Source organism: Anomaloglossus baeobatrachus, chromosome 4, assembly GCF_048569485.1.
Source record: "Anomaloglossus baeobatrachus isolate aAnoBae1 chromosome 4, aAnoBae1.hap1, whole genome shotgun sequence".
NCBI lineage: Eukaryota > Metazoa > Chordata > Amphibia > Anura > Aromobatidae > Anomaloglossus > Anomaloglossus baeobatrachus.
Genome location: NC_134356.1, coordinates 489930545 through 489949980, shown reverse-complemented (window position 1 = coordinate 489949980; position 19436 = coordinate 489930545). Strand labels below are relative to the sequence as shown.

The 19436-nt window shown below is 44.6% G+C and overlaps 1 protein-coding gene across 2 annotated transcripts in view; it reads right to left on the bottom strand.

The window, feature by feature from the left end:
* ATOSA (atos homolog A) overlaps positions 1 to 19201 on the bottom strand; it is a 70641-nt gene extending 51440 nt beyond the window's left edge. For both annotated transcript variants that reach the window (XM_075345774.1, XM_075345775.1), the window contains exons 1-4: positions 19017 to 19201; positions 15070 to 15272; positions 7029 to 7154; positions 1503 to 2964 (exon numbers count right to left, since the gene is read on the bottom strand). In XM_075345774.1, the coding sequence (XP_075201889.1) occupies positions 1503 to 2964; positions 7029 to 7154; positions 15070 to 15209 (1728 nt within the window). In that variant the 5' untranslated portion in view covers positions 15210 to 15272; positions 19017 to 19201. The remainder of the gene's footprint in view (positions 1 to 1502; positions 2965 to 7028; positions 7155 to 15069; positions 15273 to 19016) is intronic.
* Positions 19202 to 19436: the final 235 nt, after the last annotated feature.

Sequence of the window (19436 nt, the reverse complement as noted above, 5' to 3'; positions counted from 1 at the left end):
TTATTGCGTGAAACCTTGCCACCCACCTTGCACAGTCCACTACCAGGCAAGCTCAAGCAGCCCCTAGACCTTACAGAGGTACACTGGCTTAAAGAAGGCTCCATCGGACCAGTTAATAACCCTGCCGTCCACAGACAGCAAAACATCACACACTGCCACCTGCAGACACCTCATCTACTATATTCTCCAACTGAGTTAGTGCCATCAATTTCTCCCTTCTTGTTTTAATGCTAAGATGGCAAATCAAAACTATGTGGCTTTAATATGAGTGCTCACTATTTTATGACCTGCAGCACCAAAGGCGACTCTCACAATTTTTATTATTTTACAAGTGTGGCTCCCTTTTGACTTATGCATGTCACTTACACTTCATGCTTTTAGTGTCCACTAAAGTCCCCAGGTTACATTAACTGTATAAATGTTTTATATACCACTTAGGCAGGGTTTCATTTTGTATTCACCATACTCTATTGGATGAGCGGTAACCAAACAATTATATTATATTAATATATATATATATATATATATATATATATATATATATATATATATATATATATATATATAACACCCATATATATATTATTTTTTTTTTTTTTTAGTTGGTCGACACACAGGACCACTTGGCTACCAGCAGCGCCACCATTACTTTACCGTCGGTGTCTAATCCAATTTTAATTTAGTATTACTATTAGTTTCAGGTACACAGCTCCTACTACAGATCTTTGCATCTCCATGGTAACAAAGAAGAAAACCTTGTGCAGTCCGGTCCAGCAGCCATACTTCCTTCTGTCCCTCAGCTCTTACTAATCCATATTTGATAGGTTAGCAAGAATTTGGGGACAGATGGTAATATGACTTCAGGCTCATACGACACAGTTTCTTAGTAGTATGTTTTAGAAACATGAGCTGGAAACACAAAACAGTGCATTTTGCGTAACTAATGGCTGTGTTGATAGAACTGCTGTAAATACCAGATATAAAGCTAGTATGCAATTTATAGAAATCAGCCCTTGTTATAGGCCTTCATACACATTAAAGAGAACCTGTCATTATGAACATGCAGTCTGACAGTACGGTGTAGAGAAAGAATGGGAGCAGTATGATCCATAAGGTTGTTGGAAAAACTTCAGTATAACTTTGCCTGGAATTGGTCTCCATGGGAACAGTGGGCGGTCCTACTCGGTGATTGACAGGTATACCTAAATCCAACCATAGAGGGAAGACTTTCAATCATTGAATAGGACCGCCCACCGGACTCCTAGAACACAAACACCAGGGATTTCAATGAATAGAATGCAAGTTTTACTGAATCATTTCCCAGACGAAAAGAAAATCAATCAATCTGCTCCTCCTGCTCCATAACATTCTGCATACAGATCAGACACCATTATCAACATTACAGGTGCCCTTTTCACTGAGGAATATACCATTTTTTAGAAAGGGATTCTCACAGTAGTGGACAATCCCTTTAAGGGTGAACCACTTGTATATATACATACCGCATGGTCTAGGTACTTCAACCGCTCACATCTTGCACAGCTCCCGATGCTTCTCCCCTGTTCCTGTGCACCGCAGTCACATTTTGCTGGATCCTCATTCTCATCACGAGTTGGTTTCGGTTTCTCCTGGGTCTCCTTAGTTTTCTGACTGTCTCGGTCCTTTGTAACATAATTTTCAATGCTGTGAAGTTGGTTGGTATAATCAGACCCTTGTGCTTTCCTTGTGTTGCCCTCTGTACACTTAGGTTCTACTGCTTGAGAAACACCACAGGTCTTAAATCCCACAGCGCTTCGCGAACAGTTTTTGCGGTTGTCTAGATGGATGCTGTCACTATTCCTATTTTCAGGGGAGACTACCTGTTTGTGGTTGGTAATATGGATGTTCGAGGGGCTATGATTGGAGAAGTGGTGTAATGCTCCTTTACTGATGTACTTTCCAGTCTGTTCACTATATTTTAAGTCTCCCCTATCAGGGGACATGAAGATATTTTCTTTGCTGGACAATGAGATAGCTGGTTGGTTGGGTTTATTTACTACATGTTGAAATGTGTTTGAACTGGGTTCATGAGCTTGAACTAAAACTAGTTTCCGTCTAGCTTGTGGTTTCGGAGAGGATCTACCATCAGGACTAGTTCGGGAGGAAGTAATGGGCGTTTCTGAAGCAGCATTTAGCTTTCTATCACCGGTTTCAGGGGTCAGAGTCAAATCTGAAGTAGGTGCATAAAAAACAGGTGTTTCATTCCTATTGAGGTTTTCATCTTCACACGGGTTTCTGAATACTTTGCAGCTCAAGGCGTTGGGGTCGTGCAATTTAAAGGAGCGATTAGGTATGCGAGATGTTGTCTGGTCACACTGCAGCAAGTGCTGTGCAATTCTTGCTATGACTTCTTGACGTTCCTGGATTAGGGAGCCTATTAATGGATTGGTCTCTGGTGGCTGGTGTATGGGAGAATTGATTGACGTGTCAACCAAAGATAATGATTTAAAGTTTCTGACAGGTGAGCCTTGTAGGGTTGTTTTAGGATCACTTATATTGAAACACTGAATCTTAGATGGTGATGTTCCAACGTCACAGCTATTGCCACATCCAGAAATTAACTTAACATTTCTACTAGGGATGGTAAGATTCATGCTAAGACTTGTTCTGGCCTGTAGTAGTCCATCAGATCCAACAGTCCAAGTCTGCTTGCTACATGTATGCTGAGCACTGAGCGCACTTTGCTGACCGCTCTCTTGATCTCGAGATGGTGGACCAATCTGCTCATGTGAAGAAAATCTCTTTTCATAGAAGCCAAAACTACTGTGGATGCTACAGTTCAACACCGGATAACTGGATTGTCTAGGCAATGACTGGACACTGACTTTCAAGGCCACGTTGTGAGACACATTGGGGACGGGAAACACATGTTCAGTTGGTGAATGAGTAAAATTCCATTGGAGCTCACCATCAGCTGCACTGACTCTGTAGAAAACACAAAATAGAAGAGACTGAAAAAGTATACTCCTGTTTAGGGCTTAAAAACAAAAAAAACCCACAAAACAAAAACACATGAATATAAGAATGCTTATAAAATTATATATCACTGATCTTTCACATGGAAAAACAGCCGCCTCGGGTTAATGCTACTAAATGATATATATATATATATAGATCCCTGTGTAGGTCAATTCTTCATGGGACGCAACATACATGATCCGCAATTCAACATTCTTCTTGTGTCAGTAGAGCGAATTATAGAGGGGCTTCTACTGGATGCACTAAGCATGTTCCCCATTTTGCTATTGCTTATTTTAACTGTGAAGCATCACTACAGGTTTTTATATTTATTTTTAATACACTGAGGCTTTAAAACTCTGGAAAGGTTTGATGAAGGCCAAATTCATAGATGCAGATTTCACGGTCTGAGTATGGCCAAAGATGCATGCACAGTCACAGGTCCCCTTACCCAAACATGAAGGTTTTTAGTACTATATGCATATACACTTCTCACAAAAATTTAGTGATATTTGGGTTCTATGAAATTTATACAGTGATATTTTATCATGAAAAATAGGGCATTTAAGGAGAAACATGCAATGGTGATTTCCTCATCTCAACCAATTTATTGAAACAAGTCAACAACAGTGGTGGGCGTACCCCCCAAAATGTCAATGTCTCAATAACTGGTCATGTGACCTTCAGCATCAATTACAGCTGGACAACAATGTCTCATGCTGTTCATAAGTGGAGTTATTGTCTGCTGAGGCATGGCATCTCCACTCTTCTTGAAGGATGGGCCTCAGTTCATTGATGCTCTGGATACAGAATTACGAGCCTCTACACAGCGACTCAGCTGATCCAATAGGTTTTCTATGGGCTTCAGGACTGGAGAAAGTACAGGCCACTACATTTGAGGTACCAGAGTCTCTAGTAGCCATACCCTAAAATGCTGCATCCTCGATGAGCTGGAGCATTGTCATCCATGAAGATGAAATTAGGCCTGTGTTGTTCATACAGAGGCACAATGACTGGATTCATTATGTTATTTAAGTAGTAGGGTGCTTGTCACTGTACTAGTCACAAAGTGTAGGACAGTTTTATATTGACTAGACAAACTTGCCCACAATATCATCACCACTAAAGGCTGGTGAAAACAGTGGCTGATACATAGCGCTCTTCTTGACGTCTCCAACATAATTAGCGGCCATCATTTCTGTCAGCGTGAATTGACTTTCAATGAACAGCAATGCAGCCCACTGGTCACTCGTCCTGCAAAACGAGGCTTATGCCTGGTGGTGTGGTTAGGTACCCTTGGAGGTCGTCTAGCATGCAGACAATGCTGATGTAAATGGTTTTGAACGGTCTGATGTAACACTTGGGTGCCTTTCACCCCCTTTAGAAATCCCTGGAGTTGTGTGACATTAATTTATCTGGTTCCGAAGAGCAGTGTGGGATGTGGCCAAAGGATGTCTACGCCTTTCCGTGTCTCTGTTGCAACCTGCTGATGACGCTCAAAGCTCAGTGGCCACTTCCGCCTAAGAGCATCCTGCTTGAAGCCTCACAATGGTGGGGTACTGTTGATAAATTGTTAAGTGTCATCTTGTTCTCATGATGTGAGAACGTGAACAGCATGATGAGGAGGACTGTTTAGTTACCTATTCAAATTGAACTTCAAACAAAATGTATCAGGCAATTCAAACACCTGTTCATTTTGCCATTAAGTTCAATGTTCGAGAACAACAACTTTTCCATAAAATACTGAAACACTGGAACACTGAACAGTTGGACATGTGCGTTCAAGAGTTTAGAGAAGCTCACATTAAGTTCACCTGAAAAGGTTAGAGGGCATTTGAGGATCATCCTGAAATTTCACCTGAAAGCCAAATAGCCCTAACTTTTTGTGAGTAGTGTATGTGGCTATCAAATTTGCGTCAGAAGACCCTTAGCCGATGCGTCCAACGCTGCCTACACTCAGACTGCTAAATATGGTTTTCTATATTGGTTTGTTAACCCCTTAACGACCCATGACGTACTGGATACGTCATGGATCGTGTGCCGGTAAGCCCCGCCCCCTGCCGCCGGCAGGTGGCCGCGATCATATCAGCTGTTATCAACAGCTGACATGTGTGCCTGCTAGCCGCGGGTGGAATCGCTTCCACCCGGGGCCATTAACCCCTTACATTTCGCTGCCAAAATCTGGCAGCGATATGTATATGGGCGCCGCCATGACAGTCACTTACCCCGCCCCCACCGGAAGTCACGTGACATGATCATGTGACTTTCGGTGGTTGCCATGGTAGCACAGGGTCATGTGATGACGCCTGTAGCTAAGATGACTCACTTCCTCTCAATGCCGGAATACAGCCGGCATTGAAAGTAAAGCAGCAAATCTGAAGTTCTCAGCTCTGTAGCTGAGATCTGCAGACAGTGCAGAGCGATCGGATTGCTGATCGCTATAGCCCCCTAGGGGGACTAGTAACATAAAAAAAAAAGTTTTAAAAAATAAAAAAAAAAAATAAAAAAAACCTAAAAGTTCAAATCACCCCCCTTTCACCCCATTGAAAATTAAAGGGGTAAAAAAATAAAAAATACACACCTATTTGTGCCGCGTTCAGAAATGCCCGATCAAAATATAAAATCAATTAATCTGATCAGTAAACGGCGTAGCGGCAAAAAAATTCCAAACGCCAAAATTACGTTTTTTGGTCGCCGCAAATTTTGTGCAAAATGCAATAACACGCGATCAAAACGTTGCATCTGCGCAAAAATTGTACAGTTAAAAACGTCAGGTCGAGACGCAAAAAATAAGCTATCACTGAGCCTCAGATCCCGAAAAATGAGAATGCTACGGCTTTTGGAAAATGGCGCAAAACGTGCGCCACTTTTTTTGGACAAGCTTGTGAATTTTTTTAACCCCTTAGATACAAGTAAACCTATACATGTTTGGTGTCTACAAACTCGCACTGACCTGAGGCATCACATAGATACCTCAGTTTTACCATATAGTGAACACAGTGAAAACAATATCCCAAAAACTATTGTACGATCACACTTTTTTTGCAATTTTTCCGCACTTGGAATTTTTTTGCCGTTTTCCAGTACACTATATGGTAAAACTTATGGTTTCATTTAAAAGTACAACTCGTCCCGCAAAAAACAAGCCCTCATATGGCAAGATTGATGCAAAAATAAAAAAGTTACGCTTCTCGGAAGAAGGGGAGCAAAAAACAAAAACGCAAAAACGGAAAGTGCCCGGGGGCTGAAGGGGTTAAACAACTTCATAATACAAGCAGCTAAATTGCTTGAATTTAACCCCACAAGTTATTAGAGACACTTTGGAAATTCATAGTTTTATTGTAAACTGTATAAAAGTTTAAGCTGCTTTTAAATCAAGAGGTGTTTTATTTTCACATGTAGCATTAACGTAAATCAAATGGGATTTAGCATATACATACTTAATTTCATGTATATATTAGCTCTCATGTGACATTTAAGGTTAAGTGCAAATCAACAAGAAGGAGACCGCTGCTTCAGCTGTTGAGAAATGCAAACAAAAAGGAGAAAAACCACCACTTCCTGCTAATAGGTTTCTGCCATAGTTCTGATAAAAACAAGAGTTGCTATAAGAAATTTATTTATTATATATACAATATAATATATATATATATATATATATATATATATATATACACATATATTATATATATATATATATATATATATATACACACACAATATTATATATAATTGTATATATATATATATATATATATAATTGTATATATATATATATATATATATATATATATATATATATATATATATATATATATATATATATATATATATATATATATATATATATATATATATATATATATATATATATATATATATATATATATATATATATATATACACATACACATATATACATACACACACACACATACATATACATACACACACACACATACATATACATATATATAAATATATATATATAGATAGATAGATATAAAAAACAAATTGCGTGGCCATCTCACCGGTAGATGATGTTGCGGGGTACAGCTCCATGAGAAACACTTAACCAGGCGCTTAACTGAGAGAAGAAAACAAATGAACGGATAGCCAACAAGAGAGTCTTTTCTTCAATAAAACGGTCTCCACTCCTGCAAAAAGAAAAAATAAAATGAGTAAAGTCAATATTTGATACCACTTACCTCATTTTCCTTCACTGTATCTAGAGATCCCTCTTCCTTCAGCGGTGTGTCCCTGTGCTACTTATATGTAGAGGGTGGAGGTCCCATCTTTCATTGTAATAATGCCAGTGATAAGAATTAGTGTTGAGCAAGCACTACCACGTTCAGTACTCGTAACGTGCCCTTCCGAGTATAATAGAAGTCAATGGGGAACTTTAGCATCTTTCCCAGGAACTCTGGCGAGCAAAAGGGTACGAAGTTTTGAATTTCAGGCTCCATATCGCAGCATGCACCAAAGCTTCAAACATGAAACTATCATCGTTATAGACGATCATCCTGGCAATCTCCTACATAAATTTTAATATAATATATATTGAATAATATTCAGCATATCATTAGTTAGGTAGATTTCTATAATGTCGGTGCATTGTTACTGTTTTGCTCCTAAAAATCTAAATGTAATTTTTATTATTTTGTTAGTATTTTGTAAAACCTTTGGCTTTCAACACGGTCTGAATCTTCAGGGCATGCTCTCAATCAGATTAAAGCATGTCTCTAAAACCATCTAATCCCAGGTCTCTTCTACACATTCCCAATCTTGGTGCATACTGGTTGACTCACTTGTGGGTACAGTAGAAGGAAAAGCTGTATATATATATATATCCAAGAGTTTAATTGGGTTGAGGTCTGGGGACTGAGGGCGAATCCAGCACCTCTAGTTCATTGTCACTGAACCATTTCTTTGCCAATCTCGATTTATGCTTTGGGTCGTTGTCCTGCTCGAACACTATATCATCCATTTCATATCCATAGTACTCGAGTGTACAAAGTAACTCATCTTGTAGGATACTTACATATAGCTCAGCATTGAAACCACCATCGATCCTGGTCTAGTATCCAACGCCTTTAGCTGTGAATGAACCCCATATCAGGTGTCCTCCACTGAACTTGACAGTTCCTTAAATTTCTTCATTCGTTAGCCCCTTTTTTCGCTTGTTTCTTCCAAAACTATTTGCATCCATCAGTAACAAGTCTATTGACTTTGTCTTACTGCTCCAAATCGCCTGTTTCCAGTTTTCTATTGTCCACTTCTTACTTTTTTGCAGACTCAAGCCAACACTTCTTATGAAGCTATTGAAGGAGGGGCTTCGTCACCTTTTTTACAGAATTGTGTAACGTGAGTCACACGGTGCTTCTATGGACATCTATAAACTCACCATTACGAAACATACGAGCCGCCTCCACTGCAGTTTTTGTTGCACTGATCTTATGATGAGCCAACTTGTTGACTCCGATATATTTTCCCGGGACGTCCACCTCTTAGCTTTTGAATGGATGGATGAACTTAATTTAGTTTTCTATATATTGTCATGGCACGCACATGATGCAGTTTGGCAATTTTAATGGCCAAGAGACCACTATCGATGAACTGGATGATGTAGTTTCTCTTCTCTTAGGAAATAATCTTCATAGCTGCTCCTCGATTCGAACCAGTAACCTTTTGCTTGGGAATCAACATAATACTACACTGAGCTATTAGGCAATGCGAGGTTTCAATTTGTAGTATACAGGAAGAAAAAAAGACATTTTTGTTACTTACCGTAAATTCTTTTTCTTATAGTTCCGTATTGGGAGACCCATACCATGGGTGTTTAGCTTCTGCCTCCGGAGGACACACAAAGCATTACACTTAAAAGTGTAGCTCCTCCCTCTGAGCTTATACACCCCCTGGTAGCCAGTCCTAGCAAGTTTAGTGTAAAAGCTGAAGGAGAATAGCCACCCACAAGTAGAACCGAGTAAGAACCGGAACAACCGGAGACTCTGTCCACAACAGCCGGTGATAACACACGGAACAAGAAAATTGCCAACAGGCAACAGGGAGGGAGCTGGATCTCCCAATACGGAACTATAAGAAAAAGAATTTACGGTAAGTAACAAAATTCTCTTTTTCTTTATCGTTCCTTTGGGAGACCCAGACCATGGGACGTTCCAAAGCTGTCCCTGGGTGGGAATAAACAGAAAAAACTAAGAAGTAGGCGGAGCCTAACTTCACAAGTGGGCGACAGCCGCCTGAAGGATGCGTCTGCCCAAGCTCGCATCTGCCGAAGCATGAGCATGCACTTGGTAGTGCTTCGAAAAGGTATGCAGGCTAGTCCAAGTGGCAGCCTGACAGACTTGTTGAGCCGTAGCCTGGTGCCTAAAAGCCCAAGAGGCACCGACAGCTCTGGTCGAGTGTGCTTTGATCCCCGGCGGGGGAGGCACCTGAGTACTCTGGTAGGCGTCCGAAATGGTCGATCTAATCCAACGGGCCAAGGTCGGCTTAGAAGCAGAGAGACCCTTGCGCTGCCCTGTGGTTAGCACAAAAAGAGAGGTGCACCGCCTAAGCGCAGTGGTGCGAGACACATAAATCCGGAGAGCACGCACCAGATCCAGAGTATGCAGCGCTTTCTCAAAGCGATGAACAGGGGCCGGACAGAAGGAAGGCAAGGAAATATCCTGGTTAAGGTGGAAGGGAGAGACCACCTTAGGAAGAAAGTCCGGGGTCGGACGGAGAACTACCTTGTCTTGGTGAAAAACCAAAAAAGGTGACTCCGAGGAGAGCGCAGCCAAATCAGAGACTCTCCTGAGAGACGTTATGGCAACTAGAAAGGCCACCTTTTGAGAAAGACGATATAAAGAAACCTCCCTAAGAGGCTCGAAAGGGGGTTTCTGCAATACCGTGAGGACCAAGTTAAGGTCCCAGGGATCCAAGGGCCGCCGATAAGGCGGAATGATGTGAGACGCACCTTGCATGAAGGTGCGGACCTGAGCCAGCCGGGCGAGACGCCGCTGGAACAGCACTGATAGAGCTGAGACTTGTCCCTTGAGAGAGTTGAGGGACAGTCCTAGCTGCAGACCGGACTGTAAAAAAGACAGAAGGGTCGGCAACGAGAATGGCCAAGGGGAATGGCCGGAAGAGCGACACCAGGACAGGAAAATTTTCCAAGTCCTGTGATAGATCTTGACGGAGACTTACGGGCCCGAGTCATAGTGGAGATGACTTCAGGAGGAATACCAGAAGCCGTCAAAATCTAGGACTCAAGAGCCACGCCGTCAAATTGAGTGCCGCAGAATTCGGGCGGAAAAACGGACCTTGCGAGAGTAGGTCTGGACGATCCGGAAGATGCCACGGCATCTCTACGGACAGTTGGAGCAGGTCCGGATACCAAGCTCGCCTGGGCCAGTCCGGTGCAATGAGGATGACTCGACGGCCCTCCATTCTGATCTTGCGCAGGACTCTGGGCAAGAGAGCTAGAGGGGGAAACACGTAGGACAGACGAAACTGGGACCAGTCTTGAACCAGAGCGTCCGCGGCGAAGGCCTGAGGATCGTGGGAGCGAGCCACGTAAACCGGAACCTTGTTGTTGTGACGGGATTCCATTAGGTCCACGTCCGGAGTGCCCCACTTGCGGCAGATTGACTGAAACACTGCCGGGTGCAGGGACCACTCGCCACCGTCCACGGATTGACGGCTGAGATAATCTGCCTCCCAGTTTTCTACGCCAGGGATGTGGACTGCGGATATGGTGGATTTGGAGTCCTCCGCCCATTGAAGAATGCGTTGGACTTCCAACATTGCCAGGCGGCTGCGTGTCCCGCCTTGGTGATTGATGTAGGCAACTGCTGTTGCGTTGTCTGACTGGACTCGAATGTGCCTGCCCGCCAACAGGTGGTGAAAGGCTAGGAGAGCTAGAAGCACAGCTCTGGTTTCCAGCACATTGATTGAAAGGGCTGACTCGGACGGAGTCCAAGTGCCCTGTGCTCTGTGGTGGAGATGTACCGCTCCCCAGCCGGATAGGCTGGCATCCGTGGTGAGAATCACCCAGGACGGAGTCAGGAAGGAGCGCCCTTGGGACAGGGAGAGGGGTCGAAGCCACCACTGAAGAGAGCTCCTGGTCCGTGGCGACAGAGCCACTAACCTCTGTAAGGAGGAAGGCCGCTTGTCCCAACAGCGGAGAATGTCCAGCTGCAGAGGACGCAGATGGAACTGGGCAAAGGGAACCACCTCCATGGAGGCCACCATTTGACCCAGCACCTGCATCAGGCGCCTGAGAGAATAACGGCGGGGCCTCAGGAGAGAGCGCACCGCTAGCCGGAGAGACTGCTGTTTGATTAAGGGCAACTTGACAAGTGCCGGCAAAGTCTCGAACTGCATCCCTAGGTACGTGAGACTCTGGGTCGGAGTCAGAGTGGATTTGGGAAGATTGACAATCCACCCGAATTGGGCTAGGGTGGCGAGAGTGAGCGAAACACTCCGCTGACAGTCTGCGCTGGATGTACCCTTGACCAGAAGGTCGTCCAGATAAGGAAATACTGCTAACCCCTGGAGGTGCAGGACCGCAATCACTGCCGCCATGACCTTGGTGAATACCCGAGGGGCCGTGGCTAACCCGAAGGGGAGAGCCACGAATTAGAAATGATCCTCTCCTATCGCAAAACGTAACCAACGCTGATGTGACACTGCGATTGGCACATATAGATAGGCATCTCTGATGTCGATGGACGCCAGGAAATCCCCTTGAGTCATAGAGGCAATGACTGATCTCAGAGACTCCATGCGAAAATGCCGCACCCGGACATGCTTGTTGAGAAGCTTGAGATCCAGGATGGGCCGGAAGGTACCGTCCTTTTTTGGAACTAGGAAGAGATCTGAGTAAAAACCTCTGAACCGTTCCTGAGCGGGAACTGGGACAATCACTCCGTTTGCCTGCAAGGACGCCACGGCCTGTGAGAAGGCGGCGGCCTTGGAGCAGGGGGGAGTTGAGAGAAAAAATCTGTTTGGCGGGCTGGAAGAGAATTCTATCCTGTAGCCGTGAGATATGATGTCTCTCACCCACTGATCGGAGACTTGCTTTAACCAAGCGTCGCCAAAGTGGGAGAGCCTGCCACCAACTAAAGATGTGGCTGGAGCGGGCCGAGAGTCATGAGGAAGCTGCCTTAGTGGCAGAACCTCCTGCGGTCTTCTGCGGACGCGCTTTTGGGCGCCAGTTGGATTTCTGATCCTTGGCTGAGTTAGCGGACGAGGCGGAAGGCTTAGAGGATGACCAGTTGGAGGAACGAAAGGAACGAAACCTCGATTGATTCCTACCCTGGGCGGGTTTCCTGGTCTTGGTTTGTGGCATGGAAGTACTCTTCCCGCCAGTAGCTTCTTTAATGATTTCATCCAGCTGTTCACCAAACAGCCGTGAACCAGCAAAAGGGAGCCCAGCAAGAAACTTCTTGGAAGAAGCATCTGCCTTCCACTCTCGAAGCCACAAAATCCCGCGGATAACAAGAGAATTAGCTGAAGCCACCGCAGTGCGGTGAGCAGCCTCTAGCATGGCAGACATGGCATAAGATGAAAAAGCTGAAGCCTGAGAAGTTAAGGTAACCATCTCAGGCATAGATTCCTTGGTGAGGGAATGCATCTCCTCTAGAGAAGCAGAGATGGCTTTGAGAGCCCACACTGCTGCAAAAGTCGGGGAAAACGCGGCCCCCACAGCTTCATACACAGATTTGGCCAGAAGGTCAATCTGACGGTCAGTGGAATCCTTAAGTGAGGTGCCGTCAGCCACCGACACAACGGTCCGGGCTGAGAGCCTAGACACCGGAGGGTCTACCTTTGGGGAGTGAGACCACTCCTTGACCACCTCAGGTGGAAATGGAAACCAATCATCAGAACCACGCTTTGGAAAGCGTTTGTCAGGGCAGGTCCTGGGTTTGGTCACAGCGGTCTGAAAACTGGAGGGGTTAAAAAACACACTCTTTACTCTCTTAGGCGAGGTAAACTGATGTTTTTCTGCCAAAGAGAGTTGCTCCTCTGACACTGGCGGATTGAGATCCAGCACAGAATTAATAGAAGCAATCAAATCACTAAGATCTGAGTCACCCTCAGAGAAATCGAAGGGATACATAGCCTCCGAGCCCCCAGTGAGGGCATCCTCCTCATCTTGAGAGTCAGCTCTTGAGACAGAGCCGTGGGACGGGGAGGGGGAGGAAACCCTGCGCCTTCTCTTAGAAGGACGGGGTCTGGGATCAGATGATGAATCCTCCGTGAGCTCCGATGGACGGAGGTCACAGGATAGGAATCCTCTGTCAAGAGTATTAGAGGCACCCTGTGAGGGGGGCTGATGCATATTCATCAAAGTCCTGGACAAAAGTCCCATGGACTCAGCAAATGACTGGGATATGGACCTAGAAAAGGACTCTACCCAGGCCGGGGGTTCAGTCACAGGTGCAGCAGCAGCCTGAGAGACCACTGGGGGTGAGACTCCAGGCTGTGGCACCGCCAAGTTAGAGCAACCATCACAGTGTGGATAAATGCTCGGCTCAGGCAGCAGGAGCTTACATGCAGTACATGCAGAATAAAGCTTTGGAGCCTTGCTCCTTGTGTGAGACATGCTGCTGGAGTGGGGGCTTTGCAGAGAATGAACCCCAGAGAGTATATACAGAGGTCCACAACCGGAGACCGGCTGTGGCTTACCAGACCGCTGAGTGCGGTGTTGTGTGCCCTCCAGATCCCGAAGCCCGGTCCCCCAGTCGCAGCACCTCAGCAGAGATGCAGAATGCAGGATGTCCCAGAGCAGAGTGAACTCTGCCTGAGAAACCGGAGCGAAGAGAGGGGGCGGGACGAGGGGCGTTCCTATAAAAAGAGCGGGAACTGGAGGGCTATAGAGACCTGCAGGGAAGGAGGGACGCCCCAGCAGTGGGGAGTGTCCCTCCCCTGTGTAGAACGGCCGCCGGGAGGAGCCGAACCTGTCCCTCTGCATGAGTGACATGCGAGGGCAGGAAAATGAAACTAGGCCTCCGGCGAAGCCGGGGCCTAAATTTAAGCGGCGAGGCCGACAAGCAGGCACCATCGGCACGGTTCTCAGGCAAAAGCTAGAGAACTCGCCGGAAAAGTTAAAACAATCACATACAGCATACTCTCCCCTTACAATAAAGAACCGGGACCCCCAACATAAACGTCTCAGGTACTTAGCTGCTGAGACGCAGGGCCATGTCCCTGGGGATGAGTGCTCCGGTCCAACAGAATCCTCAAGGGGCTGTGGATGGAGACCGGACTCCTGCCAGGCATGGAGACCGTGCTGGCTCCCACTTCAAGCCAGAGTCCAGAAGGGATGGTGAAGGAGCGCGGCATGTAAGGCTGCAGCCTTGTAAATCAACCTTAACAACACCGCCGACACAGTGGGGTGAGAAGGGACATGCCGGGAGTCCAGACATGGACCCGCTTTTCTTCAAACTCTTTCCAAAAGTCAAACAAATCAGATGAGAATGCATGTGTGGATGTATGCCTCCTGACACATAAACTGGCTAGGACTGGCTACCAGGGGGTGTATAAGCTCAGAGGGAGGAGCTCCACATTTAAGTGTAGTACTTTGCGTGTCCTCCGGAGGCAGAAGCTAAACACCCATGGTCTGGGTCTCCCAAAGGAACGATAAAGAAAAGATCTTTCCACCACGAGGAGCAAAACTGTAACAATGCAGTGACATGACAAGAATCTGCATAACTAATCATATGCCAAGTAGTTACAAGTCTAATTTATGTATGTGATAGTCAAGATGATTGTCTACAAAATGAAGGTAGCCTCTCATGTTCGAAGCTGTAGTGGATGGTGAGATATGGGGCCTTAAAGTCAAAAGTTCAAAACACTGTTACTCTTTTACTTGTCAATGTAAGTAAGTGTGACAGACACAATGGGAGCTTAGATCAAATATTAATTTGGGTACGTTTTTTCCCATTGCCATCTTTAGTGGTGCCTGGCAATGAAAAATACCAAAATAAAGAATTGGAGAAGCCCAATGTACACCCACACACAACCCTGGAAGAACAACGTACAAGTTTACTCCAGGAAAAGGAAACTTACTGTCTGGGTACCGGCTCCAGAGTCCACCTCTCAAGCAAGAGGGCGTCTTGCTTCATGGCAGGATCATTGAAATCATTTGCCTCCGTGCCAGATGCTTCATCACTATAACAACAGTCAGGAAGTAGCATCACCTCAACCATGATGGGAATATTATTTCTCCACAACAGGGTGACCTCAGACCGGGTTTTTCTAGCTTGTCGGCACTAAGAATAGAAAATAAAAAAAGGCAATTTAGAAAAGCGTTCACATTAAGCATAATCACTGAAGACTCAAGTGGGCGAGGCCTTCCTACCACACATCACACATAGGCACCGAAATTACATAGAAAAGGCACCGATGCCAAAGCCACCACAAAATAGGACAATACCACCAGTGATACCGCTTCAGGAAAAAGACTGACGGTGTTTTACTGAAGCGGCTTCACGTAGAAAGTCTTAGCAGCTTCACTGATGGAACAAAGACATGTGGACATACTTTAAAAAAAAAAAAAAAAAAGAGTAAAAAATAGTTTTTTTGTTGTCCCCACCCCCAAATGTAGAAGCCATGAAAAAAAAACCCATTTTGCAGTCATATTGGAGAAAAGCATTATCTTCATGTATTGTTTTTATAGTCCGGATGTGTGCACCTCATGTCAGCTGGAATTAATGGCCATTAATTGACATTAAGGTCCTTCATTACTCTTGAAAAAGAAGTTTTAGTGGAATCTCCACGCGGCTGCATTGATTATAAAAGTAGGCCAATGCGATCACAGGTGGAAGGCTGTGTGAACCTCCAGCTGTGGCCGCAAATAACCTGAGTGACCTCCCCACTCATTCTCTACCTGAAGTCCATAGCATGCGTTCATGTTCTATGGCCATGCGCAGTCACATCAGATGTAGCAAAGCCAGAAGCATCGTGGGACCTCATGTGGATTCAACGGACCTGGGTGTTTTGGGGGTTAATAAAAAGGGGTGAAAGGGTGTTTTGTTGTTTTTTTTATATTGTATTTCAGTTCAAATAAAGGACTTTTTCGGTGTTTGTGTTTATTTCTTTTTATTTAAATATTAGCATAAGGTGCCAGCTTCAATCCCCCTATTCCCTCTACCATCATTTTAAAGTACGGACTCTAGTCCCCATGGACTTATGAAGACTGGCGTCCAACCAGGGATCAATTCCAGGCCCAAACTGTTGTTTTTTTTTTTCTTTTCTTCTTACCCGGCTGTATCTACCAATCTCAGATATTCAATTAAAAACACATTCCTTTCAAACGCTCATGGGCATTGGCATCCTCTTATAATCAACGTAACAGAGCGAAGATTCCCCTAAAACTCCTTGTTCAACATTAATCATCTGACCTTTCGTCCTGTGGATTCTGCAGCAGCTATGACAAGTTTTTCTGCCAGATCATTGTTGTCGGACTCACAACCCTTCAAAAAGGTGAGCAAAACTGTCGCTTACTATCGAAGTGTGTATCAGATAAGACCCTATTGGGCTAGCATTTCTCCATAGCTTCCCATTCATCCTGAATGCCACAGCCAGGATCATCTTTCTCTCCAACTGCTTCACTGATGCCTCTTCTCTGTGCCAGTCATTGCACTGGTTGCCCATCAGCCTCAGAATCCAACATAAACTTATCACTCTCACTCACAAAGCTCTCCACAGTTCCGCACCATCCTACATCTCCTCCCTGATCTCTGTCTATCACCCTACCCCTGCCCTCCGTTCTGCTAATGACCTAAGACTGACAACCTCAACAATTCGAACTCCTACTCCCGTCTTCAAGATTTCTCACGAGCTGCGCCTATGCTCTGGAACACACTACCAAGAACAATCTGAATAATCCCCAACATTCACATCTTTAAGCGGGCCCTAAAAACGCATTTCTTTAGACTAGCCTATCACCTCACCTTCCTCATCTAATCTAATCCCTTTCTGCCCTTCATAAAAATTTACTTCCAATTCTTGTCCCCTGTATCTTCCGATTCCATTCCGCTTCATGTACTTTTTTTTTTCTTTTCTTTTACACTCTAGATGTATAAATTCTGGCTGGTGACCGGTCCATGCAGCTGGTTTTGAATCCCCTATTATCGACGGTTGGACCATATATGACAAGCTTCCCCTCCCCCTATTCAACTTCTGTGTCTCCCCCATTTCCTCATAGACTGTAAGCTTACGGGTAGGGCCCTCACTCCTCTTGATATCTTAATTTTGTAATGTCTCATGTCATCAGAGCAGCTGCTTCTCTTCCGATCTGCTCTGTTGAAGGGGTATGAATACCGAGGTCATATGTTGGGGTGACAGGACGTGGAGTGAGTCATTTAATGTAAATATTGTGCAGTCTTCTAGGCCACTGTAACCAAACAAACATAGGAGACATAAGAGGCATAGAACACTGTACAATATTTACATTAAATCACTCACTCCAAGTCCTGTCACCCCAACATATGTTTCGCCGTTTTTTCTTCGGGGGGGGGGGGGGGGGGGGGGGCGGCGTGTGGAAATTTTGATCCATGTATTTATTGAGAATTTAACCCCAACGTATATACACCTGATATAGCACCAGTAACAAATATGTCACTGTTAGGAGAAAATATATATTTTTTTTTTATATATGATTTTAACTCACATCTGTGTCCCTGGTTGTATTATTGTGGAACTCTATATTGGAAATGTTATATTTATATGATTTTATATTATAAAATTTGAAATAAAAAATAATGTTTAACATTTACTTGATTTCTGTAGCTTCATTTGGTTTGAAATTTTTAATTAGACATGATGGTGTATATTGTTATATTTTGAAGCTTCACCACTTAGTGGGGAAATAAAACTTGTGCAGGCATATTGTGAATAGTTAGGTGATAAATGTTGAATAAGTGATAACACTTTAGGGGGACTCAAAGTTTGTGCAGTTCCTTTTATCCCTTTCACTTCCAAGCCTGTTTTAATCTTGATTGGGCCAATTTTTTCAATTATGACCAGTGGAACGGATCCCAGTGATTGATATTTTTTTACATATTTTATTTCATCTTAGTGGTAAATTTAGGAAGAGATTTTGCTTTTATTTGTGAATATATCAGAAATTAGTCCAAAAGTTTGCAATTTTCAAGCACTCATATCCCAAATGTGGGGGAAAATTACCGTTTGGGCGCACTGCAGGGCTTGAAAAGGAAGCAGCGCTATTTTACACACACACCCCCCCAATTAAACCTCATTTTGGAAACTATACCCCTTAAGGAATTTCTCTAGATGTGTGGTGACCACCTTGATCTGCCATTGATGACCTGTTTCTAAAGGCCACTTTACACGCAACGACATTGTTAACGAGATGTCGTTGGGGGTCACGAAATTCGTAACGGACATCCGGCCTCGTTAGCAACGTCGTTGCGTGTGACACATGAGCGACCGCTAATGATGCAAAATACTCACCAAATCGTTGATTGTTGGCACTTTGTCCATTTCCCAAATATCGTTGCTGATTTTGGATGCAGGTTGTTCGTCGTTCCTGAGGCAGCACACATCGCTACGTGTGACACCCCAGGAACGATGAACAACACCGTACCTGCGTCGGCCGGCAACGAGGTGGGCATGACTTTCATGCGGCTGCTCTCCGCACCCTCGCTTCTATAGGACGCCTGCCGTGTGATGTCGCTGTGACGCTGCACGAACCGCCCCCTTAGAAAAGAGGTTGTTTGCCGGCCACATCGACGTCGTTCGGAAGGTAAGTGTGACCGGTACTAGCGATTTTGTCCACGACGGGCAGCGATTTGCCTGTGACGCACAAACGACGGGGGCGGGTGTGAACGCTAGCGACATTGCAGTGTGTAAAGCCCCCTTTAGGATAGGTCATCAATCTTAAAGTACTGGACACCCCTTTGAGTACTGATTTAACAAAAGTCTGAATTAGGCCTAATAAAGAAATCACATTCTGGTCAACTACATGGAGTCTTTGGAGACAGACAACTTACCTGCGCCACCTTATCGCTGCATTCATGCTTACAGGCCCCAGGCTGACTTGATTTTGCTGGAGGGCAATGGAGACCTTCTGTCCTGCCTTTTACTGAATGCTCAGGAGTGCGACCTTCTGTAATTAGCAAGGCCAGATACGCCAGGAAATCCTCTGCCTCATATTCAAAAAACTCATCCAACGAATCTACAAGAAAGCAGAATATATATGGTTAAAATCAGGATCCAGCAAGATCAAAAGTGGCAAAACTGACAAAGCAGGATTTTTCCATTCACATTTTACTATTGTAAATACCCTGCACTGCCAGAAACACCCTCAATATGTTCCTGGCATTACTACTATAACAAAATGTTGGGAACATCTGGTATTACTTCATCTATACCTAGCAATGCTAAATATCTACCGACGGACGCAAACGGAA